This window comes from Falco peregrinus, chromosome 1 (genome assembly GCF_023634155.1).
Source record: "Falco peregrinus isolate bFalPer1 chromosome 1, bFalPer1.pri, whole genome shotgun sequence".
NCBI lineage: Eukaryota > Metazoa > Chordata > Aves > Falconiformes > Falconidae > Falco > Falco peregrinus.
In genome coordinates this window covers 237,387-257,438 of record NC_073721.1, presented here as the reverse complement: position 1 = coordinate 257,438, position 20,052 = coordinate 237,387, and the positions used below count along the sequence as shown (strand labels likewise).

General features: G+C 50.1%; 2 protein-coding genes across 2 annotated transcripts; both read right to left on the bottom strand.

Annotated features, from left to right (window-relative positions):
- Positions 1-823: 823 nt before the first annotated feature.
- On the bottom strand, positions 824-3,578 carry NKX6-2 (NK6 homeobox 2). The gene is made up of 3 exons (XM_055816582.1): positions 2,884-3,578; positions 2,333-2,505; positions 824-1,609 (listed from the first exon to the last, which is right to left on the bottom strand). Exons 1-3 carry the CDS (start codon positions 3,296-3,298, stop codon positions 1,361-1,363), a joined length of 837 nt encoding a protein of 278 aa, XP_055672557.1. The 5' UTR covers positions 3,299-3,578; the 3' UTR covers positions 824-1,360.
- Positions 3,579-5,574: 1,996 nt separating this feature from the next.
- On the bottom strand, positions 5,575-8,619 carry LOC129785030 (translation initiation factor IF-2-like). The gene is made up of 2 exons (XM_055812393.1): positions 8,609-8,619; positions 5,575-7,285 (listed from the first exon to the last, which is right to left on the bottom strand). Exons 1-2 carry the CDS (start codon positions 8,617-8,619, stop codon positions 5,575-5,577), a joined length of 1,722 nt encoding a protein of 573 aa, XP_055668368.1.
- Positions 8,620-20,052: the final 11,433 nt, after the last annotated feature.

Here is a 20,052-nt window from a genome sequence, read left to right as displayed (position 1 = left end):
ACGGCCGCGTTAATTACCTGGGTCTCGTCAAGGGCCGGCGGCGAACTGCGGAGCTGGGTGCGGGAGCTGCTGCGGTGCGTGCGGGCCCAGGCCCGCGGTCCCGGGAGGGCGGCGGGAGGGCGATGCCGCTTTAGCCCCCTACCGCTAAGCTCAGTGACTTCGACTTCGGGGTCTTTTTTGCAGCGGCCGGTGTGCGGGAACCGCAGCGGGATATGTCCCAGCCCCTGCCTCCCCCTCCCCGGAGCGGATCACATAACCTGCCCGCGGCCACCAAAGCGCTGTCGGTGCCAGAAACCGCTGCGGTCCCCGGCCGGGTTCAAAGCTGCACGTTCAGCTGCGAGAATCGCTTCTTTCGGGGGGGTTGGGGGTTGGGGGGGGGGGGGCGCAGCTCCTGGGTTCCCGTGCGGCTGTGAGCCCGGCTCCAGGCGGGCCCATCGGGGAACCGTCCTCCGCCCGTCCGCCGGCCCCCAGCACCCCGGCTGCGGACCGGCCCAGGAGCAGGGAAGGCAGCGACGCTCAGGCGAATGAGCCGGGGAAAATGCCGGGGCGAGGCGAGGGTGGGCACCAGCCGACCGTCCCCCGCTCGGTGAGAGCGGCCTTAAAATTCGGGAGCCCCGGACTAGCGAAGCTATAGCCAGAAATTACCCTGCAACAGGTCCGGTGAGGCCCCGCTCCCTCAGCCAGGGCCCGCGGGCAGAGGCGCAGCCCCCCCAGGGGCTCAACGGGACGAGGACAGAGAAACGAGTAATGCAGGAAGAAACTCGCTGGAGAAGCTTGTTAAATAATTTATTGATTTATACAAAGTCTTTCCAACCTGCGTTGAGACATTATTTGATCCCAATGTAAAACCAAGTGTTCGTTTTTCTCTCGTGCTTTTTTGGGTTGTTTTCTCTTTTTATATTATTAAGCATAAAATCCAGAGGCAGGAGAAATCAAACCGCCAAAACACTGAGTAGAAGGAGGGAGTGAAAGGAAACAGCCGTTTTTACATAGAAATATACATCACAAAATCTGAGATTTACTATATACAAAGTGGCTGAGCTTGGATTTGGCAAAATACAAAATGTAACAAAATCTGATTGTTAGGAGCAGGAAACGGGCAAGGCGGCTAAACGAAAGAGGGGCAAACCTTAAAGGGACACAAAACAAAAAGTTGGAAAAACTCCTCTGAAATTTACATCGATGAGAAGGAAAATAATTTCATAACTTATTCTGTAAAAAATATATACATTTCACATACATCTTAGGCTGTACAACACACCACTTCAAACATCCAGTTACAATTCACCTCCGGCGAGGTGCCTACCACGGCAGCTCGCCCAGCCGCAGCCGCCCGGGGCAGCCGTCGGTGCCGGCGCCCTCACAAGGTGTCCGAGCTGGTGCTGCAGGGGCTGACGAGGGACAGATTCGTGGATTTGTGCTTCTTCAATAGCCTCGTGATTTTTTCATCGTCTGAGTTGGGGTCCAGGGGCTTGTTGTATTCGTCATCGTCCTCATTGTCCGAGCTCTCCTTCAGCTTCTCCGTCTCCGAGTCGTGCTTCTTCTTCGCCGAGGCCATCTCTGCCGCATGCCGCTTCCGCCACTTGGTCCGTCTGTTCTGGAACCAGACCTGGGCACCGGCACCGGGCGCGGCTCAGCCCCACCGCCGCGCCCGCCGCCCCCCCGCCCGGCCCCTTCTCCCCCCCCCCCCCCCCCCCCCCCCCCACCTCTTCCCGCCCGCCCGACGGCAGCTCCGGGCAGGGGAGCGAGGCCGGAGCGCGCAGGGCCGCGGGCAGCACCGGGAGGGTGGACCCTCCCGGCTCCTCCGGGGAACGTCGCCAGCCAGAGCCGCGCAAAAGTAAGAGCGGCGGTTTCGCGGAACAATCACCTCTTTAAAACGGAACAGGGTGGCCAGAAAAATAAGTATTTTTGGCTCCCAGGGCACCTCAACGCTTCGGTGCACCCGAAGACTTTCCTAAAAAATTTGCGTGGTTATGCAAGGAAAAGTTGTGCCAGTGCCCGGACACGAGCTCCGTGGAAAACTGCCCCGACGAAAGCAATTACCTGCGTGGGGCTTTTTGGTTTGGGGGGTTGTTTTAATGTATTTTACGTGTAGTTTTCTTAAATCGTCTACAGCACAAAGAACTCCAAGCACAAAGTTAGTTACGTAGAACTTGGCCTAAAATCTAGCCAATATCCAAATGCAGTTTAAATTATAACTGACTTTAAAAAAATCCCTGTACGGTTGGTCCGTTTTCTTGGCCGCCGGCATTTACCGCAAAAGCAAAAAGTGACAGCGCTGCCCCGGCCCCGAGAGCCCGCGCCCCGCGCCGGCCCGCCCGCGGGGACCTACCTTCACCTGGCTCTCGGTCATCCCGAGGGAATAGGCGAGGCGGGCTCTCTCCGGTCCTGCCAGGTATTTCGTCTGTTCGAAGGTTTTCTCCAAAGCAAAAATCTGCTGCCCAGAGAAAGTGGGTCGCGAGTGTTTCTTCTTGCCGTCCTTGTCCAAAACCATCCCCGTCTGAGCTGAAAGCGGAGGAGAAACAGCTCCGTCAGAGACGGGGTCTGCCCCGGTCCCAGCTCGGAACCGGGTCTCCGCCCGGCGCTAAAGGGGGGCGGGCTGCGGCGGGCCCGCTCCGGGTGTCCGCCGCCGCTGGCTCCGGAGGAGGGGTGGGTGCAGGGCCGTCCCGGGGCGCGGCATCGGGCCGCCTTCGGAGCGCCGCGCCCGCGGCCTCCGCCAGGCCGGCCGCCCCGTCCACCCCGCACGCCCGCGGCGTGGGACCGCCCGGGCTCCCGGCGCCTGGCTCGGCGGCCCGGGGGGGAGGGATGGCGGCCCGCGCCTCCCGACGGCGGAGCCGGGCCAGCCCCCGGGCCGAGCTCCCCGCTGGAACCGGCCGCACTTACCGGGACAGGCGAGCCGGGGGTCTCTCCAGGGAGAGCCCTGCACCACTCCCGGCCAGAAAATGGGCGGTCGCCCTGGCAGCTCCGCCAGCGGCTTCGGGTAGCGGGAGACGGCCGCGGGGTTGAAGTACATCCCCGCCGAGGCCGCCAGTCCGTTGATGCGGGGCAGCCCGCCCAGCAGGTTGCTGGCAGTGCCCACGGGCCGCCCTAGGATGTCGCTTATTCCGTGCGGTGTCCCCAAGGGGAGCTGCGTGTTGAGTCCGCCCAGGGCCGGCGCCTTGAAGCCGGAGGGGTTCTGCAGGGTGTAGGGGAAGAGGGAGGTCTTCATCTCGGCCATGTTGTGCAGCGCGGCCAGCGGCGTACTGCTGAGGACGAACGCGCTCTGGCGATTAGCATCCATCTGCCCCACCGCTAACATTTGTGGTCATCAATGAGCGCGGCTCCTTCTCCCACCACGCCGGCAGCTGCCCTGTTGTAACCCCGCGCCCGGGGCGCCGGCCGCGGCGGGGGAGTCTCTCCTTCCTCCGCTTGCGGGATCAAAGCAACAGCAAGTCCCCAACTTTGCCGGGAGTAGGAAACGCCGGCGCTTCTCCGCCCGCCCCCGCGGCTCGGTGCCGCTCGCCGCCGACTTCCAGGCGGGAGAGCCAAGCCGGAACAGGGCGACAAACGGGCGGCGAGGAGGGAGTCCGAGGGAGAAGAGCCCCCGCCGGCGGAGCGTCCCCGGCAGGCTGCGGCGGCGGCTCTCCGCGCGGGATCTAGCCGGGAGGGGGGGGAGGGGGGGGGGGATGCGGCCGGGGTGGGGTGGGCGCCGCGGGGCTGGGTTCCGCGCCTCGCCGCAGCCGCGTGTCCTGGCGGTAGCAGCGGGGGACCCTGCGCGCCGCGCCCCGGGGCGCAGATAACCGCGCGGGCACCTGCGAGCTCCTCGCCCATTGGGTGGCCACCTCCCCGCGCCGCCGCCGCGGCCCAATCGGCGGGCGGCGAGCGCCCCCACCCCGACACGTCACCACCGGGCCGGGCGGTCCCCGGGCGCCGTGGGAGTGCGCGGAGCCGCACGTGGCCGCGCCACGGCCGACGGGACCCCCGCGCGGGCCCGCGCCCCGCCCGCCGCGGCACCCGCCGGGGTCAGCCCCGCCGCGCTCCCGGCCGGCCCCGCTGCCGCCGGCCCGTTCTCCGCGGCCGCTGTGGGAGGCCGCCGCGCCGGGCGGGGCGGCGGGACCCGCCTCCGAGCCCGAAAGGGACGGACGGTCTTTGGGGGAGCGGACCGCGGCGGCGGGGCCGGGAAGGGCGGCCGGCGGGGCCCGCCGATCGCCGCGCGGGTGCGGGGGGACGGCGGCTCCGCGGCCGCGGGGCTCTGAGCGGCAGAGGCGGAGCGCTGCCTCCCGGCCCCGTTACTGGCGCTGGCCTCACGTTAGAGCCAAGCGCTTGGGGCGCGGCTGTAGAAGTGACCTCAGGTGCCGGGAGCAGCTGTTCTGCTCGGCCGGCTTTGTTGCCGGTTTTGAAACCCGCTGGTATCAGGGAGGTCCCCCTGCCCAGACCTGCCGGAGACGTGTAGTCCCTTGCCTTTGAAAGGACAAAAATGGTTCTTACATCATCGCAGAACGAAGCTCGTCTCGTTCGCACAAAATAAAATTACCGCCGCTATTCTTCTTAATCGAAAGCATGCTTACTTGTCAAGAAAAGAAGAATTCGGATTTGAGGTCGTTACAGAAAACAATTCCTGAAACGGGATTTATAGCACCTTCTTCTCCTTCTAAGTTTTTGATGCGTTGTTAACCAAGGAAAACTTTAACCACATCAAGCGGGGAACTAAAATCTTTCAAAGGGTTCACAAAGTAAACTTGAATCGACTTCATCATATCAGAACAATTATTAAAACGCTTGGTCGTTTGGATGTAGTTATGTCTGTCGTCAGAGCCGTTTGCAGGTGAATAGGCTTTCGTTTAACCCGAAACAACAGCTCTAATGTCAATGTCACTGTGGGAAATAATGCTCGGGCTCGATCTGTCGTTTTCATTTTCAGTCGCTGAAGTTAGACGTGAGGTAACGGTCTATGTGTCTTACGTGCATCCTCGCAAAGAGCTGAACGCATAAACGTGAGATTAAAAACGACGCTGCCCTAAAGAAGGTTTAATAAACGACTGCATTGCTTTTTCCTCTATCTATAGTAAACAGCGGCGACAAAGACAGCAGTAACGGGTTTATCAAGCTCTCTTGACTAAGCCACATCAGCGTCCTGTCCAGCCTCATTTCTGCAATGTCTCGTGAAGGAGCTGGCGAGTGCCACCCGCTCCCTCCGCCCCGGCACGGCTCAGGCTCACGGAGCCGCGAGAGGGTGTTGAAGGCGGCCCCGACCCGGCGGCGGGGCGCGACCGGCCCCCCGAAAGCCGCGGACCCGCCTGGGCGGGCAGGGACCGGCGCCCCGCCCCGCCCGGGGTTGTCTTGGTCCCTGCCTGCCGGCGCCTCTCCCGGTCGCACACCGCCGGGATTCCGCCGAGCCGCTCCGCGGTCTTCCCCCGTCCCGCCTCCCCCCACCGCCCCCGGTGGAGGTGCCCGGGGCGCCGGAGCCCGAGCCGAGGCCGCCGCACCGCCCGGGGGTTCGCCGCCTCCGAACGCCAGCTCCGCAGCACCGACCGTTTCGGCTCGGCTAACGAGAGGGCAGCCCCGCGGGGCGGGGGCCGAGCGCTGACCCAGGCACTACGCACCGGCAGCCAGCAGTCGTCCCTCGAGGAGCAGGCCCCGCCGGTACACGGGACCTCTGGAATAGGGTAAGAGACGGGCCCGTTCGCAGCCGGGCTGGTGCCGGCGGTAGGCGTGGGCCGGAGCGCAGTGCCCCGTCGCCAGCACGCTGCCCCGGGGACACTGGAGGGTGTCCGGGCCCGCGGCCCGCCTCCGCCCCGCTCCCGCGGGAGGCCCCTCGGCGCCGGGGAACCGCAGGCTACCCCCGGCCGGCCGCCCCCGGTACCCGCGGCGGCTGCGTGGCTCTCCGGGGGCCGCTGCCCCGAGCCCCGGTCGGCCCGCCGGCCAGCAGCAGGGTCCAGTGGCGCGTTCCCGGTGCCGGCGGACCGGCCGTGCGAGCCCCGAGGGGCAGTTGGAAGCCCAGCTCCCGGCCCCGTCCTCTGGCTTAAAACTTGCGCTAAAACAGTGCGCTGCGGCCGGCCGGTACTTTGTATCTGTCATCAGTGACGCTTGTTGCACAGTAATGGTGCATTTGTGCTGTTCATTGACTTTCCTGTAACCTAACGCTCTCATTTTTCCAGGTAGAAATATGTGGGGTTTATTTCTGCAGACTTCTCGGCGCCATAAAACTACTTGTGTGTCTTTTCTTGCGGCCCTCCGACGGCGGGGGGGGGGGGGGGGGGAGTGGGGCACCGGAGGAGGCTTCCCGTCCCGCCGCCCGCCGTGGGAACCACGAGCAGGCATCTCCCGGGCGGCCCCGCCGCTGGCCCCGACTCCCCGCCCCCGGCCGGGTCGTGCGGGCCCTCCCGCTCCCTCTCCCCGATACCGCTGGGTCCCCTCCCCTCGGCCGGTCTGACCCCCCGCCGCCAGGGACCCCTGGAATGCAGCCCCGGGCGGCTGCCAGCCTGCTCCAGGTCCAAGCGCTCCCTCAATGTTAAGCAAAACCCCGTTTCGGCTGCAGATGCCGTGATGCTCGGGGACGGCGCTGCGGCAGGGCACGCCCCGGGACGGCTGCACCGTGCGCTCCGCCGGCCCCGGCCCCAGCCCCGGCCTGCTGGCTGTCCGCCGGCGCCCGGCGGCCGCTGCTTTCGCCCTGGGTGATCTCGGTAAAACAAGCCGGGACTTCACCGCCTGGGAAGCGGGTCGTTCCGAGGAAGCCACTGCGCGGCGGTTGCGGAGCTCATCCCCGCCGAGCGCGCTGCCCGCGGCCGAGGCCGGTTCGGCACAGGGCTCCGTAGCACCTGCCGCTACTGATGGGGCCCTCGCTCCGGGAGCGCGGGGGCCCGCTCCGGCGTGGGGACGCGCTGCCTCCGCTTTGCAAGACGCCGCTTCCCAGAGGTGAATTTCGTCGGCGGAGGAGGAAAGCGGGCAGCTCCGGATTATGGCCCGAGCCAGCCCAGCAGCGGGCCGCCCCGCCGCGCCTCCGTCACGATTGACGGACCGCTCCCGGGGCGCGGGCCCCCACGGAGGGCCCGGGGCGCTGTGGGGCGGGTGTCCCTCCCGTGGGCCCGCCGGAGCGGGGGCCAGGCCCGTGGCGGGCTGGCGGTGCCCCCTGGCGGCAGCGGGCGGCGGGCCGGTGAGCGGTGCCTCCCCCGCTCCTACCCGCGGCCGGCCCGCCGCCGCCGGTGCGCTCAGGCAGGGAGCGGGGAAGGCGGAGGCGCGCGCCGCCTCTCCTGGCCCGGCAGCCGCTTCTCTCCGGGAGCGGGCGCGCTTTGGCGAGCGCCGGGCGCTGAGACGGGGAGCAGGGCCATCGGTGCGACGGGGTGCGGGCGGGGAGCGGGCCCGGGCTCAGGGCGGCGGGCTGCTGGGGGCACCGCACGCCGCGCGCTGCGAACGTGTTTGGACACGGTTCCGGTCTGGGCAGGGGGTTAATTTCCACCGCTTAAAATTAATGAGTGTTTTGGTTTGCCCCTGACGCGAGTAACGTTTCTGACAACGGCCATGAAAGCAAAGCTGAGACCGGTGACAAGCCCGGCTGAGGCTAAGGCGCTCAGGCACGGCAGGACGGGGTGTTGCAGTGGGCTGCCCGGTATTAAACACTGCAGCACAAAGAACTTCAGGAAAGCGCCGTTCAACTTGCTGGTACTTCTTTTTGTCTTGTACACAGCCAAAGTGCCTTTTCTTGTAGCTTTTGCGCAGCTGAAAACGTCTGAGAGGCTAGGTACTAAAAGGAAATAAACCACAAATAAGAATAATCTGTGTTTTACATTTACTGGGTGTAAATGCACGTGCTTTCTCTCTCACTTTCTGGAGCACAGAGAAGTCAGATGCGCTGTACGTGAAAGCATCCCCCACTGTGTTGTACGTTACTGCAAAGTGGAGCTGTAAATGTCCGTGTTAAAGCAATGATCGGCGAAGGGGAGCTTGGGGCAGCTCTCCACACGGGCTTCCTTTGCTGTATTACTCTGCTGCTGGTGGAGGTGGGACCGAAGCTGGGTAAGGGAGGGAAAATTATACTGTTGCGTGGAGTTACTTAGCGCGTCAGTGACAAGTGAGCAGGGAAATCTGTGCTGAGGCCCTGCGATCACGCTGTCTGCCTGTGTTCCTGACAGTATGGATGCTGCTTCTTCACAGCATACCTAAAAGAGACCCTTGTGTTTGAAAATGAGGGGTATTTCTGGCTAATAATGCAGGCACTAGAAAACAAAGTCGTTTTAGACTAGATGATCTCTGTCAAAACACCTTCACAGGATGATGTATGTTCTGGGAAAGGCCATATTTAATATTTTTCATTATAATCCTTGGCACAAAAAGTAGGAACATGCTAATGTTGCAGAGCTGAGACTCTTCATCAGTGTAGAGTAGCACACAGGAGAAACTGGATGACCTTGCGAGCAGTGTAACAGAAATGTGAAGAAATGCAAAAATGCAAAAAAAAAAAAAGTTATTGCTTTAGGGTATGGTATTATTATAGTATTGTACTTAGGGGAAAGCACAAAACATTTCATACAACTGTGGCAGAATTTAGACTCTCACATTGATGAGAGAGATATGCAGATTTAGTAATTTTTTTTTCCTGTGAGCTTGAAATTGCAGTGAATGAAAATCCTACCATGGTGCCATCTCGGCAGAGTTGAGCATTTAGGGGCTTGTCCCTTGTCCACTTGAGATTGCAGAGTGCAGTGAAGTTCAAGACAGGTGCAGAAAATCAGCCATGTAACAAGGGATCAGATTCAACAACCTGGGAAATCCCTTTCTCTCTCAAACCCTCCTTCTCTGTTACCCCTTGTTACTCTACCCTCTCACGTCGCTGTCCTGTCCATCGTTCCTGCTGTGGACAGCACCGCCGAGGCCAGGGTGGCTGGGGAGCGGCAAGCAGCCCCTGCCAGGGCACAGCCGCAGGTAGAAATGCTCTGTCCTTCCGGTATCTGAGGGCTTCCCGTGCATTCACTGTTAAGCCGTAGGTACCCAGTAATTTTGACTTTTTCTTTGAACATTTCAGGACAAATCTCATGATAGGTCTGCATGTAGGCATAAGGCAGACTGCCCCCCAGTCCCCGCCTCCTGCCCAGGTTGCGTATTGCCTGTGTTAGCTCTATCATACAGTCTGAACAAGGGAGAAGGGCACACAGTAGGGAGTACTGAAGGCATCCCAGGGCAGGGAGGAGTTTGAAAGCTTCCCAGCTTCCTCCACCTCTCTGACACAATCTGGCATCTTTATGCTCACAAGGACATTTGCTGAAAACTGAATCCACTGGCAGAATAACTGTGATGAAGACCAGAATGCACAGTGCAGAGATGCTGCTGGCCAGGGAGTCCTTGCATGCCACAGTGAGAAGAAATGCATAGAGAAATGTCAGCTGACAGTAAAATTTATGGTTACTATACTTTGCCATTAAAGGGGAGCACATTTGCAGAGGAAATACTTTTTTTTTTTTTATGATTGCCAGCTGAGTCGTTCTGTTTCTACACACGAAAATGCCTAATAAATAAAGTAACTCTCCACGACTGTTGATTCAATAATTGATTCAATTAATTGAAAATTAATTCTCAAAAGATACGGAAGGGATAAAAATAAACAACTGGCAACAATGTGTCCTCCTCCAAGAGTTTGTGCTTAGGCTGCATGGTTTTTTGCTTGCAATCTGTCATTATGAAGAAAGCAGTACTAAGGATCTCTTTTAACAACTGTCTGGTAGTCTGTATTTTTATAGCTTTCTAAAACAATGCTTTATTTATAAATAAAGCCAACTGAACACTCATTTATATGTAGACTTCAATTTGTTCTAGCACTACATTTATTTATGTGAGGCTGGAAGGAGTCTTCCTAATTCTTGTTTTATTCTTCTGCTTAACAATAAATCGTTAGAGTATCAGTGCCAAAAGCTAGTGATCCCAGTGGTGTTTAAGCCCAGAATTCCTAGTTGGAAAGTTTGTACTCTTGTGTCCTCTGCCAGTGATATTTGAGAATCAATTATAGAGTATTAAGAAATAATTTGCAAATTGTCTTACAGCTGAGGGGTGCAGTCCCCCCTCCACAGAACTCAGTCTCTGCCCTGTGCTGTAAAAGTGAAAAAACACTCTGTAGTAAAGGCTTTGTGTTTTGTTACCACCCTTCCAAACCGTTACAGAATGAGATGATACCTCTGCATGACAGTCAGACTGTCTGTTCAGCCTGCTGTTCAGCCATTCCCCTGACGAGCCCCAGGTGCACCCACGGCCACGCTGGCCCCCCAGCTGGGACCCCAGCGAACCTCTGGTTCGGAGCTGCAGGACTGTGCCTGCTCAGCAGGAATGTTGCTCATGGTGCAGCCACCTTTGGCTCCCAGCGCATCTGCTCAGCTCTGAGCCCAGCGTCCCATCCCTTGGCAGGGGCTCGTGCCAGGCAGAAGCGGCGAAGGGCCACGGTGTGCCACAAAGCTGGCTGTTGCGGTGGGTCTTACCTGTCAGCGTGTGGAGCAGAAGCTCAGCAGCAAGGCTAAATGGGGTCTGTTTAGCTCCTAAGACAGGGCGCTGTGGCTGAGAGCGGAGTGGCGTCTTTCATGGTACAGATCTGTAAGAGGATGAAAAGCTTTCCCGTGGGTTGTTCTGTCTGCAGTGCGTTTGAAGTAGGCAGCGTGTTTAGTTAGTTCGCCATTTCAGGCAACTGAGTTTTCTGATGCATTCAGAAAGCCAAGAAATGCACATATCTTCTGCCTTTTTGGAGTATCATCCCCCTTCCGAAGGGTGTGCATTTGCTGCAGCTGGAGCAGAGGCAGCAGCCAGGTGGGGCTGGTAGGAGCCTACCCTCAGCAGCACGGAGCTGAGAGCAGGAACAGGATGAGATCCCAGCTGAGGTACGCAGCCAGCTAAGTTGGACTGAATGCTGTGCTGTTTTCTCTGGGATGTCACCTTAGCAAAGTAAGTTAAGCTAGGTAACTAGTACTACTGTGACTACAGCATAGTTAACCCAGTCATCACATTGCCTCTGGCAGAAATCCTAGGTTTCTTTCAGGGCTCTCTGTGAAATGCTATGGCTAGGTTACTGGTGCAAAGCAGACTTCAGGATGACGATAGTCTCGGAGTTGGCCATGCCTAAAAGCTGGGAGAGGGAGCATAATGCCATGGAGAAGGTCCCTTCTTTGGCTTGCCCTTCCCAAATAAGAGAGATTAATTCCTGAAATCACAAGCAATAGTTTCTTGTCATGCTGCTTCCCTTTTTCTGACAAGTTTCAGAGGCTTTTTATGATTTGCCTGTTACAAACAAACGTTTGTGGCTGTGCAAAGAAGTTAGTTGGCTTCCTAAGTTTTCATAGCTTAACAAAGAATCTCAATATAAAGCTGTCAAAACAAATGGTTTTTTTTCAAGGTCCTCTAGGCACATTTTGGCACTTCCTAAAAGTTGGATCTACTTTTTCTGTTCCAAACCCATGCCCTCCTGGGAAGCCAGTTATCTTCAGCTATAAAGCACATAGATAAGACTGCCTTTTAGTACTTTCTAGAAAGAACAAAAGCAAAAAGCTCAGTGTCTATTAAAACCTTGTGCCTTTGTTGGGTTTACTTTCTTTTTAAGGCTTTATTCTCATTTTGGAGAATTATGAGGTGGAGGGAGCTATATACATAAATCCTTTCAAAATAACATTTCTGCTGACAACTAGAGTGCTGTTTTGAAGGTACCATCAGAAAGTTTTTAACACCTCTGTATGAATTCATTGGTCTGCTTTGGATTTTAAGCAACAAGTTTTTGAAGCTCTGGAAAACATGAATTAGGTTTAAGGAAAGTATTTGACATGTTAAAATCACCAGCCATTACTGTAAATACGGTCCTTGGTGGAAAATAGCATGGAGGTAATTCTATGTGTATATATATATTTAGGACAAGAAATGAAATGGTATTTTTGTGGGTGAAACTTCTGAGAAATTTAAGATAAGCAGTTATTATCATTAGGTTTGTTCTATCTGTTACATTTCATGAGAGACATTCTTAACGACAAGGTGGGCAGAATTTTCTTGGCTTACTGTCCTTTTCAAACTGAAGGGCTTTTCCTCCCCCAGGGGAGCTGGGAGTCAGTTTGTAGTTGGCTGAAGTGCCAGTGCAGCTTCTAGCAGATCACTGGTGTTGCTGAAGTTCCCAGGCCTTTGATTTTTATTCTACGCCCCACCCACCCCCCACCTCCCACCTCCCACCTCCCACCTCCCACCTCCCATCTCCCATCTGGAAACCCTGTTTTACCTGTTGCTTTTCTTCTGCAAATGGCTTAGATTTTTGTTAGTATTAAGAGCATTGCCTTGGGTCAGGTCAGACTTGAGTGACTACCAACCCTCTCCCCCTTCCCTCATTCTACCAATGTTGCTTTTTTCTTACTTGTGTCTACTCTTAACAGTTTATCCTTTTAATGAGAGAAGGCTAAAAGTTATTCTTTCTAAGTGAGATAAGCCCTTGTGAGCTCTATTTTATCTAACTGAGACTGGGAAATCGTTTGCCCTTATTTGTATTAAACAGATGTATATACTTTACCGCAAGTCATTAGTGCTATAAAGAGATTGCCTTCCTATTGATAGCCTAGATGGGGGAATTCAGGAGTAAATTGCCAATAAATAAAGAGTGTGCTTGTAAGCACTATTGATTCTCCCTGAGCCATGGAGAAGTGTTTTGTTAGTAAAACTCCTCCTGAATGTGTAAGTGAGGTTAAAAAAATAAGTAATTAGTGATTACTGAAAGCAGGGCCAGGGGAATGGGGGATGACTTCAGGCAAGAAGCTTACATTGCTTTTCCTTGAAGGGTACGTTTTATAAAGATAGCTGCTAAAAATGTAACAGCAATTCTTCTGGCCACCCTCAGAAATCCTGGAGGCAATCATTAGAACATAGAGGGATCAGCAGAACATTTCGCATAATATAACTTTGGAGCAGTAGGAGAGTTTCCCAAATCACCATGAAAAGAATAGGAAGCATCACTTGCATAGGAAATGAAAGGTTCGTGGGATTGAAAATCCTTCTTTTTTTGTCTGTTTGCGTTTTGGAACAGTGTGGAAAGTACTTTTCTGAGCTGTTTGGGGAATGCTTTCACATATGCTGGTGGCAAGACATTAGAGGCCAGTTCAGGAGGAAGTATGAAGAGAACCAGAGTGTGGTTGTAAGTTGAAGGACAGCACAGTCCTTGCAATAGGAGCTGGAAGAAGAGTAGATTAGTTGGTTTCATGGCTGCTATAACCACGGTGCTTGCTTTATCTGGTATGTTTCTTCCATATTGATTTGGCTTGCTGAAAATTAGTCTTATTTACAGAGCTGTCTTTCTAGAAAAGACAATAGGACAGAACTGGATGGACAATAGGACAAAGCTATGCTTGCAGTGGTATTCCCTGCTGAGACCATATTCAGCGATAGACAGGATTCCCATCTTCTTCAGTGCACATGTTCCACGATGCAATTTATTTTGTAAGCTGACAAACCACCCCTTTAAGAGTATCTCAACAGAATAACAGATTATAATCTTACAGAATCTTTTACAAACCTTTTAATTGTGGTTGATTAGAAGATTCTCCTGGTGATACGCTGAAATTCCTTATGTTTATTTAAAGGAGACCTAAACCAATGATAAATGCTGGGCATACAGCAACCATTTAGTTATGTGATACACAATACTAGAATTACCCTGAATGTGGAAAAGTAGAGCAGCTAAATAAAATCAATTTAACATGGCTACTCTTAGTAACAAAACAAAAAAATAATGCTGGACTGATGCACATTACAGATGTCCTGCATCCCCAGGAAACTGATTTCTTCAGACTAAATTTCTTCTGTAAGAGTGGAAATGCAATTCATCACCAAAGATTGAACACCAGGAATATATTTGTGGCAATGACAGCCTTTGGAAGGCTCATTAAAAATTACAGTATGAATTAAGAAAGTCTCAGGTTATATGACAAATTTATCACATACTGTTTTATTTATGCATTTTCCCTCACCACTAAACCATATTACAGGTATCATTTCTTAAATACATTCATTGTATCTGTTTGGTTTTTTGTTTTTTGGCTTTTCTTAAACACGTCTTGGGTTTTGTTCTGAAAAGCTCTTACAGAATTCATTACCTCTTTTCTCTTCTGGTTTTATCTTCTTTTCTAGATGTCTTTCCTTCTATCCATCTTTATTCCTATAATCAGTGATGATGTTACTTGAATCTTCTTTGGGAGATTTGTTGTACTTCTTCCATATATATTTAAAAACAAACCAAGAATGCTTTGTAAAAATCAGGAGTTGTCAAAACACTCAAGAAAAGAGCCTTCCTTGGAAACAAAACCGCTTATGCCATGATTTGTCATCCTGTATAACTTTCTTCCATATTCATCCAGCATGCTAAAAATAAGTACTTAGAGAGCTCTCTTTCTAGAAAAGACAATAGGAACAGAATTGAATTTATACCACCTGAGGGCACTGTGATACTATTTCACTTAATTTTAAAGAAAAATACAAACCCGTGGTGCTTGAAACTGTCCCCATTTTTCTTCCTCTAACAATTACTATCAACTTCTGGAACAAGTGTACCACTAAACCGAATGAAAATAATTTTAAAAAATGAGGTATGTTGTTGTAGGCAGGTATCTTGGAAACAAGGTCATCCTTTCATGTCACTAATACCGTTTCCTTGTGCTTACTCTAGGGTGACAGCAATTTTAAATACAGTGCTGTTATTATTTTAAATGATGTGTTATGAGCATGGCAGTGATTGCTGTGTGCCTGGTTCTGCTGAGGATGTAGCTGCTTACATTTTCTTGCTCTTGTCTGTATCTAGAAAAGTGTGAGGCTGATGTAAAAGTACCAAATGGAGATGCTGCATTCATGTACTCATACCATTTAAGTAGAATGTGAATAAGTGAGAAACGAGAGAAGTAAAAAGCTCCCTGCGTGGACACTCCTGATTTGGCTGACTTTCTCAGTCTTGACAGGTTTACCTTCTGTCTCTCATTGCTTCCTACATTGCCATCTCTCTCTTCTGCTTTACTGTTTTTCTTTCTCTGTCTCCTCTCTAATAATTTGATTTCACCATTCTGTTATTTTCCCTACTTTGGAGTGCATGGAGCAGGTCACCAAGCACGGTTCGAACAAGAAGGGCTCTGCGCAGGAGAACTTTCTCTCCCAGGAGGCAGGTGGGCTCCCCGACCACGCAGCCTCCAGCGCTGGGCAGTGCACCGCTCTGCCTGATGGGGGTGGGGGTTAACTCTTCCGGTGTGTGTCTGCTGAAGAGCACATCCGAGAACCTTTCTGTTCTGTTTGTACAGCATGAAACACAGTGAAAATTTAATGTCAGAAACTGTACAGTGTTTCTAATTTTGTTAGAATAACACCCAAGTATGCTCCCACTAAAGAAAAACCTCCAGATTGTTTGCTGGACTTACGCAGGAGGTTTCCATGCATAGCTCTCTTATGAGGAAAAAGGCCATAGAATGTGTTCTTGTCCACATTGGCTTTCTCAAACATGCACCCAAGGTTATAAACATGCATTATAGGCGAGAAGTCTGCTAGTAGTTCAATGGCTTTAGGTTTTGGCTTCAGGACTTTTTTAATTTTTAGGATTGAGGTTTTGATGCTTTAGTTTTTAGTTTTGCCTCAGCCTAGTTGGAAATCACATTATAGTATCATTTATGGGGTTAAATATAGAAATAAACTAAAACTACGAGCCAAGGATACACTTACTCACACAAATCATGTGGAAAATGTGGGCAGAATGTAATCACAAGAGCGAGGCAGGGAACCAAGATTTAAGCCCTTATAACAGGAAGATGATAGCCAGAGACATTCTTCTATCCTTGCTAAAAATAAAACCTCTTCTTTTTGTAAGCAGATGTTTGTTGATCTAGTGGCAGGTATTGATATAAATGAAAGATCCAAACCCTTCTGCAAAACTCCAGAGAAAGGTAGTTGAGCGTGGGAAATAAAAAAAGTAAAGATGCAGCGATATAAGGGTCCTGTATCTTTTAATCTTATTTCTCAGTTCCATAAAGCATTTGGGAAGAAACACTCAGTGTTACATAGCAAGTGTGTATTGAAAGAAATAAATATTAATGCAGTTTTATTCCTAGCAGATCTTTCTGTATGTGATTAGCAAACACTTGTCTTGTGATATTGCAACTTTTTTTCCAGCTGTATACTTCATATGTAAAATCACAGGGCTTAACATCACTTTGACACAATCTAATGTGCACTTTCTATCTTCTCTCATGCCAAATGACAAATACCTCTTTTTTTTTCTTGCTGGCATTAATTTTTGCCTATTTGACATCCAATTTGCCAAATGAATAATGACAGTAATCCTTTCTTCTGTACTGTTGCTTCATTTTACTCCACACTATATATTCAGATTTTCTGGGGTCATTCCCCATCCCCGCTGCCGCTTGTTTTGTGTTCTGTAAAGATGAAAGATTGGATTATTTATAATGATTAAAATAGTTCTGAATAGGTTTATGTTCATTTAAGTTCAGATAAACTGAATTGCAACTATAAACGTGTCATATAACCACTTATGCAGAACATAAGGACTCTTTAATTGTTGATGTTATAGAAAAACTATATGAATTCAAGTTTGGAAGGAACAAAATGACTAACGAAATCTGTCACTAGAAGAGGGGTTAAAAGACTAAGAAGTAGTAGTTATAAGAAGATATGGAAAGGACAGTTCAAAAGGACCTTCTCAAAGGAAGAATGGGGAACAATTTTACATTATTTTTTTTTTCCAAACATGGACATTTAGAAAATGGCTGCTTCAATAGGAAAGGTAATCAGAATGGCAAATTAGATGTCTGTAAATGTGAGGAAGGCAAAAAACTTCATGCATTTGAAGAAAAAAAATATTTTTCAATTGCCAAATCAAGACAGTATTTCTTGTGAAATATGTGAAATAGTGTAATAATTTATCCACAGAATAGTTTCAAGTGGAATGTGACAGTTAACTCTCCTGCTTAGTGCATGCCTGTTAGTGTAGTTAATATAGAAAATGCAATGTCTTACTAAGTGTATACATACCCAGCATAATGTAGGAGACAAACTTCTGTGGTTTACAAGCCGGCCAGTCTACCCAGGCCAGTTCCAAGCTAGAAGTCGCGTAACTGTGTTAATGCTAAATCAGATTAGTGAGATCTGCTTACTAGTCATTTATCAAGTTGCATAATGCAGTGAGTTTTTTTCCATGAGTTAAGGAGCTTTGAGCTAGGTCTCAGACTTAACCCGACTGTTCTTAGTGGATGTTTATCTGTGTTCATGGCAGCCTGTGCTTTTTGCATCTCCCCCCAATCATACATAAAGACGATGTGCTGGGGTGCTAGACCTCAGATAGAAAAGTCAACAAGATAAAGGCATTTATCTTTGTATGCTGCCTTTCACTATGGCAAATTCACTCTTAATTCACCCTGCATGCTTGCATAAGAAAACATAATCTTCTCTCTCAACACACATTCTCTTTCCTTTTCTTCCCAAAACACCCGTCAACAGAGCTGTGGTGGGGTTTGGTGCACAGGGTGTCCCAGGCAATCTAAGTTTGTCTGCAAGCTTTCTCCATACATGCTGAAGCTGTCCTTGCAAGTACTGCTGGTTGGAACCTGAAGGACTGCTCAGCAGATTTCCACCTGCAGTTTCACAGTATATGACTCTTCTAGGCTGGGGATCAGCTCTGAGAGCTGCTGGCAGTCTCTCCCCAAACAGCATTCTTCCAACTGTCCGCTGGGTGCCAGGGACTGTTGCAACTTGTGTCCTTTCCACAGCAAAAGAAAGAGGTGGTGGCAGTGGTTCTTTGGTATATTCTTACCAATTCCCTGCATCCCATTTTCTCTGCTAAAGTCCTGACTTAATGGCATTGAATTTTGGTGAAATAATTTAATGGCATTTGGATCAGTCTATCTAAGCCTTCCTTTTAATGGGCTGCAAGAGATGCTAGCTTTTTCTTTAGGGCTGCTATAAATACCGTGGTTTAAAAAAATTAACCCTGAGCATTCTGATGCATACAGGGAGACATCTATACTCGGAAAAAGAGAATCTCTGAATTGAGAAGTGATTGTTCTTTTTTCACAGAGCTCTATGTATGATGTACAAATGACATAAAGGCTGGTTTATACAGTAACTTAAACTCAGCAAAGCAGCTAATGGTTTTCTCTTAAACTGGTATCTCAGATCATTTCACTTTAAGTTTTCAGCAACAAGTGCTCTTTCTGTTCTGGTACAACTACAAAAAATAGAATTTATTAGCTCAAACCTAATTCAGGTGGACAAGAGTACATAAAAGATGTTATGCCCTCAGAAAACTCCAATCATAGGCAATTATAAGCTGGGTGGAAGGTGAGAAAATCAGTTGTGGTTGGCCAGTTGTCTGGAAATACCCGCTTCAGCTTAAATGTAATACAGTGCATCGATCAGTGGTTTCAAATAATAAAATTATTCGGATATGGGGATAAGCCCTGTTGCATTGTGAGTAAAGTCTGTCTTAATCACTTCATCTATATGGAGCTACTTTATGTATATAATAATTAAAATAATATCATAGTAATGTTGATAGAAACTGGCAGCCAATACTTAAAAATTGCTCTGTTCTTGCTGTAAGTGCATGCATTAACTTCAGTTGCTTAGTCAGTCAGAATGGTGGCTTCACTTGTGGTGTCTCTCACCTCTTTTTTTTGTTTGTTTGCTTTTTTGGTTTGTTTGGGGTTTTTTTTTTTGTTTTTGTTTTAACTGTTTCGGGTAAGATGATCTGATTCTGACTTGAAGGTAAACACATATTACAGCTGAGAAGCCGTAGAGCTTTGCCTTATAGCTTCTGCAAATTAATATGAAGTTTATCAGGGAGTCTTCACCTGAATGTAGGGTTTCTTTAGCTGTGGTGTGTTTGCCTTGAGCTGTTGCCAGCAAAAGGTGACAAAATTTGGGCAAAGTCAGTCTTTAAAGAAAACAAATTCAATCCATATGTGGGTGTATTTCCAATTATTTTCTCCCTCAACATTTTCTCCCCGCTGCTTCTCACTAAGTTAATCTTCCCTTTCTCCAAGCACAAATTACAACTATTACTACAATTCCCATGTGTAGAAGGTCATCTTTAAGTTACCTTGCTTTAACCAGTCAAGAGCAAAGCATCATGTCTCTTACTAGATAATAACTTCCAGTGAATCTGAAAAGGAAGTGCTCTAGAAATATCTGTGTGTGCATGAAAGCATCCGTAAGTGTATTCGGTTTGCAGAAGTCGAACTTATGTTTGTATCAGCCCTTGTTGGGGAAACCTAGCAAAGACAGTGAAGCTTTGCAGCTCCCTGTGAAAAGAGGCTGCAACTGAATCTTCACTGATAGTGCAGGAGAAATAGAAAAGCCACTTTGATTTTTTCCATTTCAGCCTGCTTTTTTTTCAAATTGGGCAGGAAGAGACAGAGATGTTTTATGTAGACTCTTGAACACTCTTAATAATACCCAATATTTCTATTTAGAGCAGAACCATATAGTAAGGTAAGATCAAGTCAGGGTCAGCTCTTGAAGCCCATACTTGCAATTAACTTTCAGTAATGCCTCAGTTCTTAATCTGTTAAATTCCATCAATTTAATCAGAGGTTGGATGAGGTGTTTAAGCAATGAACTGACAAATTCTGCCAGCATAATGATACAGCACATATAAGTCTTAATGCCAGTAATCTGCAGCCAAGTCTTTTCAGCAGCTACCTGGGCTTTACAAGAATGTTTCACTTAAAGGTAAATTCAGCTGTTGCTGTGAAGCAAAAAGCTTGACTGCTTTTGTTTCTCTTGATGCTGAATTTCAGATATCAATATTGTAGTTATGTTTAGCAGACTTCCAGGACATTTTTCAATCTCCAGCTAATCTAATTCCCCAAATATGAACTAATAATAATGCATTTTCTGGCTATGAATTAGCAGCAGAACTTTGCTAAATACAACAGGTACGTAACTTTGAGACCTTTGTAACCAAAAGAAATTCTGTTGTTATCATTAACAAGAGCTTTTATTTCTCTGCCTTGGAAAATATTATGTCTTCCAACTATCTGGATATATTCAGGGCTTTTTGTTGGTGTTGTGAGACTATTTTCCTTG